Source organism: Watersipora subatra, chromosome 1 (assembly GCF_963576615.1).
Source record: "Watersipora subatra chromosome 1, tzWatSuba1.1, whole genome shotgun sequence".
Classification (NCBI taxonomy): domain Eukaryota; kingdom Metazoa; phylum Bryozoa; class Gymnolaemata; order Cheilostomatida; family Watersiporidae; genus Watersipora; species Watersipora subatra.
The window spans coordinates 21,710,583-21,732,166 of NC_088708.1; the positions used below are offsets into that span (position 1 = coordinate 21,710,583).

The 21,584-nt window shown below is 35.7% G+C and overlaps 2 protein-coding genes across 4 annotated transcripts in view; both read left to right on the top strand.

Annotated features, from left to right (window-relative positions):
* The first annotated feature begins 2,331 nt into the window (after positions 1 to 2,331).
* On the top strand, positions 2,332 to 9,886 carry LOC137399693 (fructose-1,6-bisphosphatase 1-like). Its single transcript, XM_068085896.1, has 7 exons — positions 2,332 to 2,527; positions 2,709 to 2,871; positions 2,970 to 3,062; positions 5,521 to 5,667; positions 7,226 to 7,366; positions 8,978 to 9,094; positions 9,438 to 9,886. The coding sequence occupies exons 1-7, from the start codon at positions 2,364 to 2,366 to the stop codon at positions 9,624 to 9,626; spliced, it is 1,014 nt and encodes a 337-aa protein (XP_067941997.1). The 5' UTR covers positions 2,332 to 2,363; the 3' UTR covers positions 9,627 to 9,886.
* Positions 9,887 to 10,642: 756 nt separating this feature from the next.
* The window catches only part of LOC137394543 (CUE domain-containing protein 1-like), a 29,673-nt gene continuing 18,731 nt past the window's right edge, over positions 10,643 to 21,584 (top strand). For 2 of the 3 annotated variants that reach the window (XM_068081286.1, XM_068081270.1), the window contains exons 1-4: positions 10,643 to 10,700; positions 11,116 to 11,257; positions 13,063 to 13,253; positions 20,516 to 20,668. In XM_068081286.1, the coding sequence (XP_067937387.1) occupies positions 13,131 to 13,253; positions 20,516 to 20,668 (276 nt within the window). In that variant the 5' untranslated portion in view covers positions 10,643 to 10,700; positions 11,116 to 11,257; positions 13,063 to 13,130. Of the gene's footprint in view, positions 10,701 to 11,115; positions 11,258 to 11,761; positions 11,846 to 13,062; positions 13,254 to 20,515; positions 20,669 to 21,584 lie in introns of those variants that run through there. The other variant, XM_068081278.1, reaches the window with a different exon arrangement.

The window sequence follows — 21,584 nt, forward strand, 5'->3', positions numbered from 1 at the left end:
TTAATTTTCTGTAAGGTAATATGTTACTCACAATGCAGTGATAATATTGGCTAATCAAAGAACCGTGTAACAAAGCCAACTATGATGGAACCATAGACAAAGGGTCACATTGCAAACAAAATCATAACTCTGCGGGCTTTGAGTATCATTTGGCTCTGTTGTTTGACATCTCATCAGCAACTGTAGACATATGTCATAATTTGCTACTGTCTGCTGATTATCAGGCCCTCCAGTCACTAGAGGTGGTTAAAAAAGTACAAATAGCTAATTGAAACTACATAATGGGAATTTACATCTACCAAGTGCTTTATAAATCTATTTTACATATCCATTCTATAAGAACACCTAGTGGCTCCTCTACTAAATTACTCACGCTTAACATCATGTTTATAGAAATTGCAATATTTCTTACTTGTTCATACAACTGCCACAAATATTTTCTCAAACATACTATTTTATTTTTTCATTCTTTAAATATTTTCTCTATCTAGCCTCATGGTAATTAGGTGATAACATTAATTATGGTAACTGATATGTATACATTACATTGCTTGATATGGTTGCATTTTTGAAGTTGCACGCTTGAACCAGCCAAAATTAACCAGTTTTCTTCATAGCATTAAAAATATCTATTTGGCGTTGACATAATATACAACAGCTGATAACAAACAAACAGGCCAATCAGAATTGATGATTACTTTATACAGGTTATCAAAATAACAACTTTGAAAATGCAAGCAATATCTCATCTCATATATTAAAGGTATTTGTGCAATGATTAAGAAGGTCGTTATAAATTTTCTTAGATTATGCCAGTATGATCATTAGTCTTCTTACCGATCGACACTAAAGAAGTGGGAAAGATTCTCAAGGTTTTTATTACTAGTATATATGTGTCACTACTTTAGAAAATTCAACTTGCTGTAAGCTGCGCAAAGTTTGAGGGATATTTCATAGCATTTTTGAGTTGCCTTATCATACACTCTATCCTGGCATTAGTATTGATCATCCTGGTAGGCCTGCTATCTTTAGCTAGGTCTGTGCTAACATTGAGCTACTATTGATGCCTAGTGAATGTTTTAACTAAACTAGCGATAAACATGGGTGTTGACCTTTTCCTTCACATAAACTGGTTACATCAGGGATCATCATATGTAGGCACTGATTCTCCCCTTTACATTAACTGGTTTTACCAGGGATCATCATATGTGGGTACTGATTCTCCCCTTTACAATAACTGGTTTCACTAGGATCATCATATGTAGGTACTGATTCTCCCCTTTACAATAACTGGTTTCACCAAGGATCATCATATGTGGGTCCTGAATCTTCCCATTACTTAAACTGGTTACACCAGGATCATCATATGTACGTGTAGGTACTGACTCTTCCCTTTACATAAACTGGTTACACCAGGAATTATCATATGTAAGTACTGACTCTTCCCTTTACAATAACTGGTTACTCCAGGATCATCATATGTAAGTACTGACTCTTCCCTTTACAAAAACTGGTTACACCAGGGATCACCATATCAGTAAGAAGTAGTTGTCTTATATAGTACTACTTGTAGGCTGGGATGTTAACTGTGAGATACTTCAGTATTTTGACTAAGCTGCTAAATTTTGCAGACTAGGAGGTGTTTGGGGAACAAGACTGCTTATTGTAAATTTTCAAATGGAAGTATTGTTTGATGTAATCTATTCTGTCTTACTGGATGGCATTCCATTACGTAATAAACACCTACTGAGTAGAGATACGTATCAACTGCATTGCCTCTAATTTGTTCATATCAGTGTGTAGCACAGAGTAGTTACCTGATTAGTTGTCTGAGATTTTAGTCAGCTTTGTTAATTCACTTTCATTAGTTAATTCAACGTCAACTCACAATATAGAGGTTTAGTTGATGTCAAGTTAGTGGCTCATTTGTGGCATACTACCAGCTACCTCTTAGAACTACCGAAAATATTTCTGAATGCTTTTGATAAGGTAAAGCTAAGCTATTATCCTGGTAGATCCTGGTTTTACCCTGGTTACACAGATTGATTTTTTTGTGGATTTCACAAGTTGATAGTTGTAATATTACGACAGGAAAATTGGATCAAACAGCTTTAGTATTCATTGAGATTCACATGTAAACTTTTTTCAAAAAGGGAAACAGACTTATCGAAATTGTTTCAAGCAGGTAATATTCGTATGGCACATACTGTGCTGGGGGCTAAAGAATGTCACTGGCACAACCTTTTTATGCTTAGTGGCAAATACCTTTACTATTTGCAGGTTATACCGATATGGTATGCACATGTTCTTGTATTACTGTAATATGCATACATTGGTGTTTTTTTGTTAAGTCTGTACACAAGATGGCATCCATCGATACCAACTGCATGACGTTGTCGCGGTTTGTCTTGGAAGAGCAGAAAAAGTATCCTCAGGCCACTGGAGACTTGACTTTGTTGCTCCAATCTCTCACGACAGCTATTAAGAGCGTGCAGAATGCTGTTAGAAGAGCTGGCATCTCCAACCTGTACGTCTGAGTAATTTGCTCTATATTCCTCTATCTTTGTCACAAAATTAGTGTTTTGAGAAATTCTATTTTCTCTAAAACAAATTCCAAGAGTGATAAAATTTCAAATTCTCGTGCTAAACACTTCGAAAATAAATAGCTGCTGTTCGGTCAAGTCCAACAAGACCATCCCTTTTTACAGCTACGGCTTCCAAGGCTCTACTAATGTTCAAGGAGAAAAAGTGAAGAAACTTGATATTTTGGCCAATGACTGTTTCATTAACATGCTGAAATCCTCATACGCCACGTGTCTAATGGTGTCAGAAGAGAATGAGACAGTTATTGAGGTGGAGACGGAGAAGCAGGTTGGATGACCTCTATTAGACAGTCTGTTGTATTGATCGTCTGCACGTCATTCGGTTGCTGTCATTTGGTTCATTATTCATGTTGGTTTATTTTTTAGGGAAAATATGTGGTGTGCTTTGACCCTTTGGATGGCTCTTCCAACATTGAATGCTTGGTCTCTATCGGATCTATATTCGCAATTTATCGAAAGGTTAGAGCTATAAAATTGTTATATAGTGTCTTATAAGGTGCGTTCGAATTTGTATGGATTTAGGAATATGCAATTATGGTGCATGTGAGACATTCAGAGTCCAGTACCCTTCTCATTTGTAGAGGAATTATGACGGTTTTTGGGGTATGCGAGGCGGCGTGATAACCAAGTCGAGTTGACCGTGGATGTCACGCAGTTAGCAGTGCATCAGTAAAAACTCTGGCCTTAGGCCTTCACTAATAGCAAACTGTTTGTAGGCTACAATAGCCAAACACTTCATAACAAATGCAATCTGCATATGGTAAAAACATCTTATTAGATTCATTCGTAAGGTCATTGATTGAGTTTTGTTACCTATAAACAGCATTTAGTGGCTCACCTGAGGAGGACTAAACGAGTTGATCGATTAAATTTGATTAAAGTTTTCTTGCAACAAAATTCACATAACAGTTATTTCGTATCAAAAGATTCTATGTCTTACTCTGCTGTGTTGTAGGTGCAAAATATGTGGAAATGTGATTAAAAGCTCAATAACGAACAGTTAATCGCAGCCATCACGAGACCGCCGTAGATTAGAATCTCTTTCCAAAACGGCTCAAATGGGACGTAATTGAACGAGATGGCTTCTGTTTACACTTGCATGCAACCTCATTCGTCGAAATATTTTCGCAAATATATTTCACGCAGTCAATAAAACCATGTCTATTGTTCTTACGCGTCTATTTCATCGTCATTGTAATGCTGTCACTTTCAGCACTGATATCTTATAACCTACCGTGGAAATTCGTTTAATTTTTAAACCTTAGTTCGAAGGAGTACATGTCATTGTCTGATAAACATGACGAGCCTGTTGGTTACCTGTGATAATCGAAAAATGCTGCAGATGATCTGCTCACATGATCAGATTACCACTAGACGATTAGACCAAGCCGAAACAAAAATGTCAAGTAGCGAGCATCTATATTTGATACGGCCTCTTCGGTAAAACCCGAAGTGTTGGTCATAAACTAGTGCTATGAGAAGTTTTATATTGAGCCTTTTATTGGCATTTCAATTCACGTGAGAACATCACGTGTCAAAACAATAACCAAATAGAATGACTAAGTCAGGGAAATCAACTGATTCCGATTTACGGTGGTTTCGTGATGGCGGCGATTAACTATTCATGTTTGAGCTTTTAAGAGCTTGTAATCACATTTCTACATATTTTGCACCTACAACACAGCAGAGTAAGACATGGTGAATCTTTTGTTACCAAATACCTGTAATGTGAATTTTGTTGCAAGTCAACCTTTAAATCAGTTGTTCAAACTGTTTAACTAAGCGAGCAGAGAACTCAAGCACTCCTGTATTAAGCAATCTTCTTTACTACATGTACATCTATAATAGCCGTGACCATCCAAAGCCAGGGCTGAAGGATCGGAAAAGGAGATAGTTTTGTATGAGATTTGAACTCGTGACCTTCGGCTTATCAGCCCGATGCTCTAACAACTGTGTTAGTCAACCACCTTGCAGCGTTTCAGAATAATTGTACGTATAGTTATTACGCCTGACCATCTCTCACGGCTCACTGGATTGCCAGTGTAGTATTATGAATAATAATCCAAAATGTGCAGGAACTGTAATTGCATTTGATGCGGATAAGAGATTAACATAGCAGACAAGATTAGTTACAAGAAAAGATATTAACAACAATAGCAGACGTCTGAGAACGGTGCTCAGCCCTATCATAAAGATCTGGGAGCAGTATGATGCTACAGTAGCAGTATGGAAAATCATCTCGTGAAGTTGCTTTAGTGCAAAACGATGCACTTGTAGTTCACTAGTAGGTGTCTATATGATTAATTAGCACCATCAATAGGCCTGTTTGACCTGAAACCTTTCAAGTTAGTTGCAGATTATGTTTCCCGCTCATCTTCCTTGCTTAATTCATTTCAATTTTTTCTCCACTTTATCGATTTGTCATCCCTAATGACAATCATTTTCCTAGGCATGTCGTCACAGTGACTAGTATTGTCATATTGAAATATCTGTATTTGTTTGCGTATCGGAAGAGTCATCCATAACATTGAGTAGAATTGTAGTAGATTTTAATGAACAAATTTCTTTGATAGTTTCATAGAGTACAGAAATTATTTAGAACCCATAACCGCATTTTCACCTTTTTTGAGAATGTGATTACATTTTGGATATTATGACATTTTGGATAATCTGACATTGCAAAATGAATATCTCATTTTGGAAAATGTGATATTCGTTTTGGGCTAAGATTTTGTCAATTTGAATTGAAATTTCTCAAATTAAGAGTTGTACACTCTATGAGAATCTTGTGTACTTCAGTTGTATCTCGATTGTCACAAGCCTTAAACTCTGCTACTTATCAATTACCTGCCATTGCAAAAGAACCTTCAGTTATCCAAAGGTTGTTGATATAGTGAGTACTTAGTTTCTATTGTAGAAGTCTGAGGGAGTGGCGAGTCAGTCGGATGCACTGCAAGCCGGCACAGAGTTGGTGTGCGCTGGATACGCTCTCTATGGTAGCGCCACTATGATAGTCCTTTCTCTTGGCAAGAAGTCAGGTGTTCATGGCTTCCTGCTAGACCCTGTGAGTCTACTTCTGATCTAGTTTACAATGAAACTTATATTGCAGTTCATGTCTTTTATAAAACATTTATACAAGCTTATAAAATAGTTTATAAGAGTTTTAGTTTTATTGTAAGTACTGGCAAAATATTCTGAGTTAATATTACAGAATAATGGTGATGATGTACGTCCTGTTTATTGTAAATAGGACCTTCAACAGTTACGATGTTCCTTTCTGCGAGATAAACAAATGTAAACCTTGCTGTGAATTATCAGTTGTGTTATATTTTACTGCATTGTATCTGGTGCTGTAGTGTAGTGATGGTGTATCTGGTGCTGAACTGTAGTGATGGTGTATCTGGTGCTGTAGTGTAGTGATGGTGTATCTAGTACTGTGGTGTAGTGATGGTGTATCTGGTGCTGTAGTGTAGTGATGGTGTATCTGGTGCTGTAGTGTAGTGATGGTGTATCTGGTGCTGTAGTGTAGTGATGGTGTATCTGGTACTGTAGTGTAGTGATGGTGTCTCTGGTACTGTAGTGTATTGATGGTGTATATGGTACTGTAGTGTAGTGATGGTGTATCTGGTACTGTGGTGTAGTGATGGTGTATCTGGTGCTGAACTGTAGTGATGGTGTGTCTGGTACTGAACTGTAGTGATGGTGTATCTGGTACTGAACTGTAGTGATGGTGTATCTGGTACTGTAGTGTAGTGATGGTGTCTCTGGTACTGTAGTGTATTGATGGTGTATATGGTGCTGAACTGTAGTGATGGTGTGTCTGGTGCTGTGGTGTAGTGATGGTGTATCTGGTACTGTGGTGTAGTGATGGTGTACAAGGTACTGTAGTGTAGTGATGGTATATCTAGTACTTTAGTGTAGTGATGGTGTCTCTGGTACTGTAGTGTAGTGATTGTATATCTAGTACTTTAGTGTAGTGATGGTGTATCTGGTGCTGTAGTGTAGTGATGGTGTATCTGGTACTGTAGTGTATTGATGGTGTATATGGTGCTGAACTATAGTGATGGTGTGTCTGGTGCTGTGGTGTAGTGATGGTGTATCTGGTGCTGTGGTGTAGTGATTGTGTCTCTGGTACTGTAGTGTATTGATGGTGTATATGGTGCTGAACTATAGTGATGGTGTGTCTGGTACTGTAGTGTAGTGATGGTGTACAAGGTACTGTAGTGTAGTGATGGTATATCTAGTACTTTAGTGTAGTGATGGTGTCTCTGGTACTGTAGTGTAGTAATGGTATATCTAGTACTTTAGTGTAGTGATGGTGTATCTGGTGCTGTAGTGTAGTGATGGTGTATCTGGTACTGTAGTGTATTGATGGTGTATATGGTGCTGAACTATAGTGATGGTGTATATGGTACTTTAGTGTAGTGATGGTGTGTCTGGTGCTGTAGTGTAGTGATGGTGTCTCTGGTGCTGTAGTGTAGTGATGGTGTATCTGGTACTGTAGTGTAGTGATGGTGTATCTGGTACTGTGGTGTAGTGATGGTGTATATGGTGCTGAACTGTAGTGATGATGTATCTGGTACTGTAGTGTAGCCATCAACTTCCATGTTGCATTATTGCAGCCTGTTGGTGAGTTCGTACTCAGCCATCCAAATATTACGCTGGGGCCAAAGGGAAAGTCTATCTACTCAATTAATGAAGGATACGCAAACACATGGAATGAAGCTGTCAAGGAATATGTTAATAACAAGAAGTACCCTCAGGTAACTCGCTGACCTTCCTTACTCAGTGAAAAGCTCAAACTACTATAAATAATAAAGACTGGCCAAGTCTATGATTGGAGACTAAATCACCAAGTCTATGATTACAGACCAATTACCAAGTATTTGTGCATGTGTGGCTCACATCCAGCTACCTACTATTATCATAAGATAGCATTACTTCTATATTTCATATATATTCTACCGTCTTCCAGATATTATGGATAGAATGTTTAAAGCTAATCTTTTTGACTAGTGCTACTACAGGAAAAAATATCGTGTTTTATATATTTGTACTATTGAATGGTTGGCACTACTTTATTACTCCCAGAAGTATATTGTTAATTGAACCATACTGCCTATGACCTACAATAATGCCATATACCTTTGTATAATTCAGACCTTTACTGTATTACAGTGGATTCAGAGGAAAGCCATAGCAATGATCCACATCTATATTTCTCAAAGTTTGTTTGTGTGTTTGCGTATGTCCAGCTATAGCTATTAAAATCTTAGATTAAAAGCTCACTGTTTGCTGTATTTGAACTCAGGAGATTACAACCGCAATCCAATCTACAAACTCAACCACTGAGCTATACAGACCTTATAGATGGCTTGCACTTATCAAATAGTGTATACCGTACGCACACGCATACAGTGCAAAGGTGCACGCCAAATGTGCACTTTTGATTGTTAACTAAGATTACCTTTTGCATTTGTTATTTTTTTTAAATTGTTAAAAAACCAATTTTTTGCTATCATTACTTATTTTTCAATTTGTGAATGTGCCGTTTCAATTTCAAATGTTGGTTACACTAGTATTTTCGTATTTTCGTAAGGTTTGATTGCTAAATCGGTAAAGGATAATATTTTTCATGCGGACAATTGTATTATCTCGAGTAGGGATAGCCTCTACATTCTTTCTCCGTTCAGTCAGACAAAGTACCAGACAAAGACATTCCGATATCTCATTTTACATTTGTATCAGTATCGAGAGCTACCAGTATCATGGTATTCAAAGTTCTGATGGATAGCGTCTGCTGGAACAATAACCTTTTTTATACACACTTCTATGCACGAATTGTTATTATTAAGTCAACATATTCAGGATTTTTATTTGGTTTTCTCAGTTCGTATTAATTGTATCATTGCCAAATCATCTTTTATTGTAATCGTAGCAAAACAGACTTAATTTAGCTATTACTTGCTAATTATTTCACATTCAAACACTTTTATAGTTGTTTTATGTTGTTTGTTAATTTGTTTGACCCGCACAAAACATTTTTTTCATAATATGAAGTTTTAAAGTTACAGTTGTTTGACAAAGTTTAAAAACCTTTCCAGTTGTTTTATTTTTTCTCTTAGTATATTTAAACTCCACAAAACACTTCTCTCATTATATATAGTTTGAAAGTTATAATAGTAACTATTGTTATATGTTAAATAAAAAAATATTTTCTGTGCAAAGACTTTTACTACTCGAGCAACGCCGGGCATTCATATAGTTGTACATAGATACTACACTGAAAATTCTTTGAGACTTTGATATGTAGAGTCAGTTCTAACCACATACAGTTGACTCATGCTAGTAAATTGAAGGGATTACTTTTGTAGAATGGCAGTGCCTACTCCTTGAGATATGTTGGATCTATGGTGGCCGACGTCCACAGGACCTTGCTCTATGGAGGAATATTTATGTATCCTCCTTCTGCCTCTTCACCGAATGGAAAGGTTTGTAACAGTCATGTCTGTTTGAATTACCATTAAACAGACATTGAAAGTCGTTGATGAACACCCCAGAAAAATTTCATTTACCATATCATGCCTTTCATCTTTTGAGTTACTTGAAATAATAATATCACATGTCATACAAAAAACAAATTTAATGCTGGAGATGAGACACAGAGCATGCGTATTAGTTTGGAAGGAGAGCCTCACTCACTAGTATTTACTGTGTAACCTTAATTGATGTTATTTTATTAATGAATGCTTCCAACTTCTAGCATGACAATTTGCTTCACTGCAGGTGTTAAGTATTAGTCTACAGTTGGTAAAAATATTGTTTGAATTGTAGCTGAGGTTGCTGTACGAAGCAAACCCGATGGCCTTTATTGTCGAAAACGCAGGTGGTAAGGCATCCACAGGCAAGGGAAGGATTCTAGAAATAAAGCCTCAGAACATACACGAACGATGTCCTGTGTTCCTTGGCTCATCTAAAGAGGTCGAAGAAGTCATCAATCTTTACAATAAGCATTCAATATAAGGCAAGGGAGGGCGCATATTCAGTCTGGTACACATTTGCTGTGAAGTTGTTTTTTGTTTCATGAGCGTAAACAAGTGAACTCATACTTTCAGGTTGCCTAGCAACCATTATTGAGTGCTATCCATTACTACTATTCATTATTCTTTTTGCAATATTACTATATACCCTGGTGATGGTGGGTCTAGTTTTACAACCTTTTTCTATGTTTCGTAATGGTATTCTGTAATACAGAGATCTGCAGCAAAAATATTTTTTCAATATTTAACTGCAGTAGATATTATGAAGAATGGGAAATGTAGCACACCAAAGTATACATTAACACACGTTGCAGACGGCAATGTGTGGTTCGTTACTTGTTAATATATGGTAGTTGGAACTTAGGCGTCAGAGTTAAGAAAATGCACTACGTACAAGAATACTGCATTATGGAATGTAGGTGAGGTGTGGTTTACCAACCTGGTGTTGCCAGAGCTCATTATGATTAAGGGTAATGTTATGGAAATTTTTACACATGTGACTGAAAAAGGCAATTCCTCCTTTTTTTATGTTGAGCTATATTGCTAAGAAATAATTTGTTTTCATCACAATTAATGAATTGTAACTTTTTCACAATCCCATATTAACCTTGCAAACATTAGCAAGCACCTGCACAACGCATTTGAAGTCGATGCGATTTAGATTCTACATGTACGTAGAACCCAAATGTTTGCAACTATTGGTTTTTCGTCCACTTGAAAAAATCCTTTGTTAAATTGCGAGCCCTAACATAATTCGGCAATAATGCACAAGTAGTTTATTGGATTGACTACATGACAAAACGGTTTTAAGTTTTGTTTGAACTTGAGTGTAAATTTTTTACCATGTCTGCTTAGAGTTGTCTTGTCTTGCTTTCAGAATGAGTTCTTTCGTAAATTTTTCGCTGCGAGCATCTAGTCGCTATTGTGCGTCTAATTATTCTGCGGATCCGTAGGCGACTCAAAGAACATGCTTTTTACATCCGGTTCACTAGTTCCGGTGACCCCTGTTGTTGTGATCCTTATCGCTTGTCGTAATAACTACAACTCGGCTTATAGGGTAAGTTAACTTGATCCAGCTTCTAATAGTTTATTACGATGACCCATTTGTACGATTTTTCAGTTTAGTTGATGTATGTGCACATACATCAAGTTGTTGAGCAATTTGGCGTCTACACACGTTGTTAAATAACGCTATTTTTCTCCACATTAGCTGACGTTATACGTGTATATCGAAAACTGCATATTTTTACGTTGAAATCTTATAATTGACAGCTAATTAATGTAATGATGTTATTAGAATTGTTTATTATATTTGTGGCACGTTATAATACTGTTTTGTTACTATTTTAATTGAGTTCAGCAGAGTATGTTTGGAGTCCAATGTAATAAAGGTTGGACCACGAAACTTGCTAAACGCTTGGTTTTTATAATTGGCTTGATGTTGGACATAAGTAAGCAATTTATTTGTGCAGAAACATATCAAAGACAAAGAGTGTGTTAACCGAGAAAAATAACCAGGACTGTGTGTTGCCACTGGAGGTGTTCCTATAAGCAAATTGTTTATGGTGACGGTCAGGAAAGAGCATAAATTGTCTTACTTGCAAGCTTTTTATGGTAAGTACGTGCAAATGCAGTGGTCCATTTAATAGAATTTAGAATTTTAGCTAGAACTTAAACTAAGCCTCCTCAACTATTAAATAACTAATTGATTCAGGTCAAAATTCCAAAGATCATTGGAGCAGATGTAAATATTTGATGAACATTGTGAAAGATGAGCTTGGCACAAACTAGATAAAACTTATGCATGCTTTTGAAACGAGTGTATACTAATGAGTTATTTCGCAGTTTAATTCAATTTGCTTACTTCATATGTATGTACATGTACCTACATGCTGGCTTTAAGTATATGAAACTACCAATATATATTAGGCTATGCCAATTTTCTTAGCTATTTGTAATTTGTTGTTTTCCCATACTCGGTATTGACTGTAGCAAGACCAATTGAAATGGCCGTTACACGAATTGCCTTATTACACACATAGTTTTTTCGACTATCATAGTAAAAAAATATTAAATGCTTTTCCAGGGATAATGAAAGATTAAAGTATGAGATGTCAGTTTTTTATGACTAGCACCGGCATAGCCAGGGTTATCTAGCCAGGGTTGAAAGAAACACAACTTCTTTGGCATGAAAGCATACAGGTTAGAACATAGACTAAGGCTATGAATACTCAAGCTCCAAATTGTTAGCTAGAAAGTTGGAACTAATCTCATGCTAGTTCTGTAAGCAACGATTGATACGGCTAACTAAAATTGTCTTGTTATAGACAATACATTATTATTGTGCCATTTTCTTTTGTCTGCGCTTTTGTAGAACTTTCATTAAAATAGCCAGAGTTTGTCATAAACATAAATTTTTATACAACTATGATTACCGGTGTATTGTTATTATACCTGATTTTTCAGGTAAGAACGTTGCCGAGGTATAGAAGTCTATTGTGTGCCATTGTCTATCAATAAGACTTGTCTATTCCTTATCTATCAATAAGAGTCTATCAATAAAAGTCTATCAATAATCAATATTTTATCACCAGTTCGAAAGTCAGCAAAGTTAAATATTTTTTGAATTTATGTCCTGTTTTTATCAAACTAGCTTAAACATGGAATAAAATACATTGTATGTGCGGAATTTCCCTCTATTGGTAGCTGCTCTGAAAATATGAAAAAAAAAATTTTATATATGCCTATATGAAGTATTGAAGAAGGCTGCAGGAAAAAGGCAGAAATTTGGTAGACAAGTCTGACACAACAAAATTCTCATATCACACCATTCATATACAAAAGTCATTCAAATAAATATTTGTCAGCAGTTTTTAGGTCTCTGTGTCTAGTTGGGTATGCTGGGATGATAACGATTTAATAGCTTATTGTATACGCTTAACAACCGGCTAAGGTGTTCCTTACATCAGTGTTCAAAAAGTTTTGTGGGATAGGCCTGTTGAGTTAGCATATCAATAGCCTGCAGTTTTATCACTCTCAATGTTTTATTTGTATAACAATACTTGGAAGGCAGCTAACCAACTACGTTAGCTAAGGCTTGACATCACTTTGTGAAATACTGTAGTCTAGAGAATCGACACCGACTGCCAACTTGTGTGAAAAGAGTTGGACACAGTGATACATGGGTCATTTCTTAGTCAGCCTTCTGCTAAACAATGGCATGACAGACGCCAATATTACTTGAAATGTTTCACTTAGCAAAAAGAATTGGCTCGAATGGCTTCTTTCAGCGTTGATGGATTCTGAGTACAACTGTTTTTGCAGATGAGGAGAAACCATTAAAATGTATCATTTAGTTACACGATTTAAATGGCTTCTGTCACTGTCATGGCTGTCTGTAGCGGATTATTATCTTACAGAGAATATGTAGGAGCAAAGAGGAGCGAGATGTCTGTCTAATTTAGCGCAGTTTCAGGCAAAACTAAAAATGGCTGGATTTAGCCCACCTCTTCAAGAAAGAGATCGCTCGGTACCTGGCTACCCGCCCGTGCTTGAGATTGCCGAGGAAAAAAGAAGCAAACGGAATCCACGACAGCTCGATTTCGAATGCGTAAGTTGATAATTACAGAAGATAGTTTTAGTTTTTTCCGAATCCGATCTTCTAATGATGATTGGTGACAGTTTTGTTGTATTCTGTTGTGTACTGCACTGAACCGTGTCTGTCTCATTCATTTCCTTCCGGAATGTGTTTTGATATTGCTGCAGCGGCACTGACATGGCTCCATCAATCAAAGCGTCTCTGTGCTCTTGCTTTGCAATTATGTTAAATTCCCATCCAGTGGCTGCTGGCAGTGAGGCTCAGCAGCATGACAGAGTTCATTAACACAGCTATGTTTTTCTTTGGCCTCTAATGCATGATACCAGCTTTGCACCTGTTGTCAGTCCACACGTTATATAAGCTAGTTACCCTAGGACACTTATATTTCGCTAGTATTTAGTTTCGTGAGTAGCACACAGAGTAAAATTTCGCTGCAACTTAATTTCGCAGCTCTGATGAGTGCGAAAATATAGTGATGTGAAAATAAATACAGTGGAACAAACCAATTAGATTCCTCAGGTCCGGTCCTCTAGTAAAAAAAGTTGTTATATTTGCGACTAGTTTGTATTTGTAACCCGCAGGTATAAATGTATGGCAGAAATCGATAATTCAACGTGATCGCTTGCTGCCATTTGTTTCTTGGACTATCAATGACGTCTCGGTCCTTTCCGTCGTGACCGATATGGTACCAATATTAGATCTCAAGTATTTATAGCAAGCGATGGCCATGGCACGTTTTGAGTTCACAATATTTCAAATTTAAAAAAAATCAAATACAGTACATGTCTCATAAAAAAGAAAATAGATAACAACCAACATCACAACCAGAACTGTATTACATGGTTGGACCTGGTGAGGTTTGTTATCGTTTTTGGTTGGCAGTAAAATTCATCACTACAATAAGTATTATTTAATTGTATGACTTCACCTACCAGACTTTCATCCTCATCAGTTACAAATTCGGTGACTAAACTGATATCATCATCTTCTTCGTTTGTCTTGGCTTTTCCAAAAAAACTTGTTATCTTAATTTGCTTTGCCGTGCTGCTCATTCGGTGTATTAACGAATTTACTATAAATTTCCCAATGAGCTCAATCACACACAAAATTATCTGCATTTCTAATATCACGATTTTGTTGTGGATATCAATGAACTACAGGGCCGTATTCCCTTGGACAGCTGGCCGGCTAAGACGCCCCAACTTTTTAGGAATTTCATAGTCCAACGGCTATAGAAAGGTTTTTATCGCTGTAGAATATCACTTTATTCGAAGCCATAGATACAAACGTCAACTTTTAGTAGTTCTTAGGCGTCATTATTATCTTCATCAGCGGCAAAATATTCTTGTTAACGACTTTTATAAAGGTTTGCAAAATATCAAGTTTTAGCAAACATCTGCTTGCCCATATCCTACTTAATGAACTTGAAATAAAATCGGCAAAAATGATCTTTGTTAAAACGCTTAAAAAAAGATGTCTTCTTTCTGAGCTTTTTAACTGCATACAAGTTTTGCCTGGTTTAATTTTAAAACGTTTTGTCAGTCACATCAGCTAAAACAAAGCAAATCTCAAAAAATAGAAAAATGTTGATACTTGCCAATAAAATTTTTTAAAACTTCACGTGAGAGGCCCGGCTGAGGCCCTACATAAGAGAAACCTGTTGGGAGCTTACAGCACCCCCCCCTTCTCCACACCCCAGATGTTCATAACTAGTCGTCTAACATTAGCCCCCCAACTTGCAACCAGTGAATACAGGCCTGCGTAGAACATAGCTATTTAATTTCGAATTTTCGCTAGTTCGTTATGATAGTTTAGTTTCGCGCATGAATTTTTCGCGTGATGATCACTCCGCGAAAACGCGAAAGTTAGATGCCGCGAATACTTAAGTGTCCTAGGGTAAACAAGCAATAGTGCCGAATATATTGACAAGGATGCTTGAAATATAATTCTCATCATTAATCTCGCTTTGAGATTCTCTCATTTCCAAACTGTGTAGCTGTTTGAAATCAAATCCAACTTTTTCTGATCACTACTTGCAGCAGTTAATATTCTTCTGGTAATGTCTAAGTGTGCGGAAAAACTATTAGGTGATGTTACGTGTATGTTGAAGATTCAGACTTGTGATGCTGCATCGGCCAACACGGCAAATTTTTATCCATAAATGCTAGTCGGTATAGGGTCGAAGCCTAATCGACTGGTTGATGGTATTCGGTTTTTGGGTCAATGATGCGTTGTAGAACTCTGTTTATTTCATGAAAAAAACATATTAATGGCTTTATATTTTTGTACGAAGTCATTTTTGCCCTTCGATCAGCAAGGGTTGTCCTTCCAATCTAGATTTAAACCAGAATGATTTTGAACAGAGTGTAAGCTACTGATACAGCAACCAATGCCATTCTTTAATGTACCTTATTTTAAGTGCTGGAGCACATCTGATGACCCTTCCATGACACGCTGAATCATTTTCAGTTGACTCATTTGCAGCGTTACATCATAGAATTTTGCAATATGTTAGAGATGTGACATCTTATTTATTACTCTCGTATTCATAACTGGTTGGGATTACCTAAAGTTCTAAAGGAATTGTATTCTAACGACAGCAAAACAACCTTTACCTACGCCAGTAATTTAGCTGTTAGTTGTCCATATGACAGACATTTGATGTATAACAGACCAAGCAATACACATGTGTTCATATACGAATACTCGTTCAAATAATGTAAATAAGTAGTTTGTTTGTTTTACTAAAAGAATACCAGTGCAGTACAACATGTCATTTTACCAGTAATAGTATAATACAACGCTAATACATACAGCATGTATGTTTCTACTTTCTCCGGCACAGTAGTAGTCTTTGGATGTTTGTTTGATTTTCTAACATTTTGTTGCTGCTTATGTAAGGTCAAAAAGGTCAAAAGAGCAGCATCTGTTTTGTTTAAATATGATTCACATTTGATTTCGCATTAAAAGGCTTTTTGCATTAGAGTTTAGCAGATATATCATGTGGAAATATAGTTTTACTCAATGTCTATCAGAATTTGTTAATGCAATTCTACAGTTCACTGTTTATTGTGAAATATTTATACATATATATCTATATAAATATACTAGCTGAATGCCCGGCGTTGCGCGGGTAATAAAAAGGTCTGTGCAAAGAAAACTTATTTTTATTTAACATATTTATTTTAACTTTTAAACTTCATATCATGAAAAAAAATTTTTTTGTGCTGTTCAAATAATTTAGGAAAAAAAATAAACAATGAATTAATGAAGATGCGTGTATAAAAAAGTTACTGTTGCCACCGAAGCTCATTGTATTCAAAGTTTTGATGCATGATACTGTTACCTCTCAATACAGGTACAAACATAAAAATGAGGTATCAGACCGTCTTTGTCTGACCGAACAGAGAGAGAATCTAGAAACGATTACTGCTCCAGAGAATACAATTGTCTACGTGAAAAGTATTTAGCTTTTATAGATTTAATGAAACTGGAAATATGAGTGTAACAGCACATATGAAATTGAAACGGCACAATTGAAAATTACGATTTGAAAAATAGCTAACGGGTAATGGTGAAACAGATAAGATTTAAAAAAATTACCAATTGCAAAAGGTAATATTAGTTAATTATAGGAAGTACACATTTAGCGTGTACAATCGTGAAAAGGATATACAGCACATGTATATGGTAATAGCGATGGGTGTGAAAAGAATGGCTTAGCCTTGTGGTTATGCACACTTGCGATTTGAATGTCGCGAGATCAAATCCAGTACGAAGGTGATTTTTCATTAGTATAATTTTATCGCTATACCTGAGCTTACGACGAACAAACACTGAGATTCATATATATATGAAATATATGAATGATTTTATATATATATATAAATCTCAGTGTTTGTCGTCTACAGTTATATATATCTCAAAGTCTGTCTGTTTGTAGTTCGGTATGTCCAGTCATAGCTATTAAAATTTTTGAATTAAAATCTCACATCGTGCTGGATTTGAACTCATGAAGATTGCAGCCACATTTTTGTAATCCATTTGTTTAACCACGAGTCTACAAATGCTCTTACAATTTATAGCTCTTATTATATACTGTATACATTCTTTTCTGATCTCACACGCTAAATGACGTATTAATTGAAACCCTATTCATTCTAAGAAACATGATGCATTTTCGTTCTCGCCATACTAGGGCTAGTTTGTTTTCTGCAAAACAATATCAACTAACATTAATCTCGAAATTAAAATTTGGCGATTGGATCTCAGCTCAACGTCATCCATTATGGTGAAAACGGGTTCGCAAACAGATAAGTGATAAAATTTGGCTAAAAGTTTACTAAAATGCATACTAAAACTTCCTACAATTATGTTTTTTGTAAGCTAAATTCATATAAGTTAGATTCAACGTCTATGTTACACGTCTGTCTTGAAAGTAAGAACTCTGCACGTAGTATATTGTAATGTTACACTTTCTTGCAGATCATAACAAAAAAATGCACTAAAGTTATTGTAGGTAACTATAGTTACTAAAGTTAACATATTGTTTTGTTACTACTTTTTAATGATGATGATTTTTACCAGGCAGTGATTGCATTAGATAATAACTATTACTAATTACTAATTCATAGCAAAACAGACTATATTTAGCCTTACTTGCTAAAGATTTCACATTTACATTTAAACACCTTTACAGTATTATTTTTTCTCCTAATTTATTTCAACAAAACACTTCTTTTGCTATATGAAATTTAAAAGTTACACTAGTTATTTGAAAAGGTTTTAAAACCTTTACAGTTGTTTTCTTTTTCTCTTAATTTATTTCAACTACACAAAACACTTTTCTCATGATATGTAGTTTGAAAGTTATAATGGTAAATGTTGTATGTTAAATAAAAATAAATTTTCTGTCCAAAGACTTTTTTATTATCCGGGCAACGTTGGGCATTCAACTAGTATACCCTAGGACACTTATATTTCGCTAGTATTTGGTTTCGTGAGTAGCATACAGAGTATAATTTTGATGCAACTTAATTTCGCAGCTCTGATGAGTGCGAAAATATAGTGATGTGAAAATAAATGCAGTGAAACAAACATAATTAGATTTCTCAGGTTCGGTTCACCGGTAAAAAGAAATTTTCAATTTGGGACTAGTTTTTAATTGTAAACCACAGGTAGAATTATTTGGCTCAGATCGATAATGCAATTTGATTGCTTACTGCCATTTGTTTCTTGGACTATCAATGAACAAAGCTATTTAATTCCGCGTTTTTGCTCGTTCATTATGATAGTTTAGTTTCGCTCATGAAATTTTCGCGAAAGGGTGACTCCGCAAAAACGCGAAAGTTAGATGAGGCAAATACATAAGTGTCCTAGGCTATGTATAAATTGAAGTATCTGTCGTATGTCCAGCTGTCAACGCCTTCAGAACTGTAGAGTCTGAGATCAAATCCTCTCTGAAGCTGTTTTTCATCGCTACAATTTAATCGCCATAGCTGAACGCAGGGATAAAAACAAAAGGCCAACGACAAGACAAACACTGAGATTTATATACATGTATATACATAGATATACATGTATATGGTACGCTAGATTAATGCTCAGCGTTTTACAGGTAATAAAAAAGTTTGAAACGAAGGTGTTATGTTTATTTCTGTGTAATTCATACTGTATCGGCTGCAGTGTCTACTACAGCTTTATACTGATTGCAATAGTCTTACCGCCCACGTGACTTTAAGCATTTTTCTTCACATATGGGCACATATCTTTCTTCTGGTATGGCTTCACACATAAACGTGAACAGTAACAGTGTTAAACGTGAAGCCATGAAAGATTGGCATGTGTAATAAGTATGTATGCAATTAATTTCATAATATAGCCTGTTGGACAGCGTAGTGTACTGGGTAAATGCCTCTCTGCAGAATTAGAGATTGTGAGTTCAAATCCAGTGTGAAGCAGATTTTTCATCTCGATAATTGGACACATGGACAGACAAACATTGAGATTTATATAGATATAGCTGTGCTACCCTGCGTTGCCCGGGTAATAAAGAAGTCTTTGGTCAGAAAATTGATTTGTATTTAACATATAACAACATTTGCCATTCTAACTTTCAAACTACATACCATGAGAAAAGTGTTTTGCGTAATTGAAATAAATTAAGAGAGAAAATAAAAACAACTCTGTAAAGGTTTTCAAACTTTGTCAAACAACTTTTAAATTTCATATCATGATGAAAATGTTTCGTGCGGGTCAAATAAATTTCAAAAAAATAAAATGACTATAAAAAGGTTTAGATGTGAAATAATTAGCAAGTAATAGCTAAATTAAGTCGGTTTTGTTCCGATTACAATAAAAGATGATTCAGTAATCATACAATTAATATGAATTGAGGAAACAAAATAAAAATTCTGAATATGTAGAATTAATAATAACAATTTTTGCATAGAAATGTGTGTTTGTAAAAAAGGTTGCTGTTCCACCAGAAGCTATCCATCAAAACCTTGAATACGACGATACTGGTACCTTTGGACATTGATACAAATGTAAAAATGATATATCAGACTAGATATCGGTGAGAGAATGCAAAGGCTCTTTTTACGGAAACGATATAATTGTTTGCATGAAAAGAATTGGCCTTGACCCCAGATATAGTAATTGAACCTTACGTAAAGTATTTCTTAACAAGGGCATCGTAACGCGTGGCCGCATCGGTAAAATAGCCGGAATGACAGACATACTTTGAGAAATATATATATAGAAAGTATATAATATAAATAAATATATAGTTCTATATATCATATATCTAGATACATAGAAGTGTAGATAGCTGTATAAACTAAGATTTATTTGGAAAGCCAAATTTTTCTTCACCACCAATCTGTTTCACAATGTCGCTCGTCAGTTGTATTTCTTTGAAATCTATTTACCATATCTGTATCTTATTTATGTTTAGTAGTTGACTAATTTTGAACATAAATATAGGATAACTAACTAACTATACTAATATAGTCATATATGTAGATATCTCTATCTATATTTTAAACAGATTTTTCATATAATTGCAACTTTTCAGGCCACAAATGTTATTTAATGACATCAATAAAATCATTCTTTCTTTTGCTTAGCCACAAAGAAGCTGCAGAAGCTGCCACTTTTTTGATAGCTGAACAGGTGGCTAGCATGACGCCATGTCAAAATGTCAGTATCATGCCGAAGTGTCAACCTGGTCATCGTATCAATAATCATAATAGAAATAGTTTGATTTTCAGGCTATGGATGACTTTCGAGTGATGTTCCCGACACTAGAAGTAGAGCTGATTGAGTCAGTTCTGAGAGCTAATGGAGGTGCCGTTGATGATACGATTGATCAGCTGCTTGCCATAGCTGTAGATTCCGGCCAGTCGACCGGTGTCAGCTCCTCTGTGAGTGTATTTTCTCTGTCAGCTATGTATTCTTTAGTGTTCATAGCAATGGCTTGTCAGCGTTATGGTGGTGCGTGATTGTATACCTCAACCCTTCTGCTAGCCAATATGAACCAAAGGAGTAAGAATCATCTTTCCTAGACTGGTAGCAGCCATGTTTGTTCATTACGTGCGCTACATTTAAATGAATGTCGAACATTCCAAATGTTTAAGGAGATATTTATAAAGAACTATCAACATTTTAATAAATTGATATTTGCTTTATCTCATATCTTACCATCACTCCAATGATTATGCAAACATTTAAAAGGCAGAATGCTATTAGTAAAGGAGTGCAACTGACAACGTTATAATATTCATGGACTTGTTCCAAATTTACTTGAGAAAAATTGCACTGTATTTAAAGGTTGTGACAGCATGAATTTTTATAGCATTAACAGCAGCGAATAAATTATATTTGGAGGTTTCGATAATTTATTTCTGTAATTATGACCAAATACCAGGTTTTATCAACATTTACAAGTCGCAAAAACTGACAAAAAGATTAGCCATCGCATCAAAATATCGACCGGAAACAGCTGCGATGCTATATAATCAAATTTAAATAAATGGTATTTTCAATTAGATTAGCTACATATTGGTTGTTAAAAAAACATTTCATGAAAGCAAAGAATGCGTTGATCGGTTTTAAACAAACGACTCTCGAGAATAGCTAATCTTTTTGGACAATTTTTTAAATTATCAGTGTGAAGGAAGAATTTCTTGCTAGGGCGCACCGCAAGCTTCACACGCAAGCTGATTAGTGTACGTATTTCTGCTTCCACCTGAACCTGCTTCCACCTTGCATTATGGTTATCTGCTATGTTGGGTAACCATAACAACTTAGTGTGGTGACTAGAGGGATGAAATGTTTAAG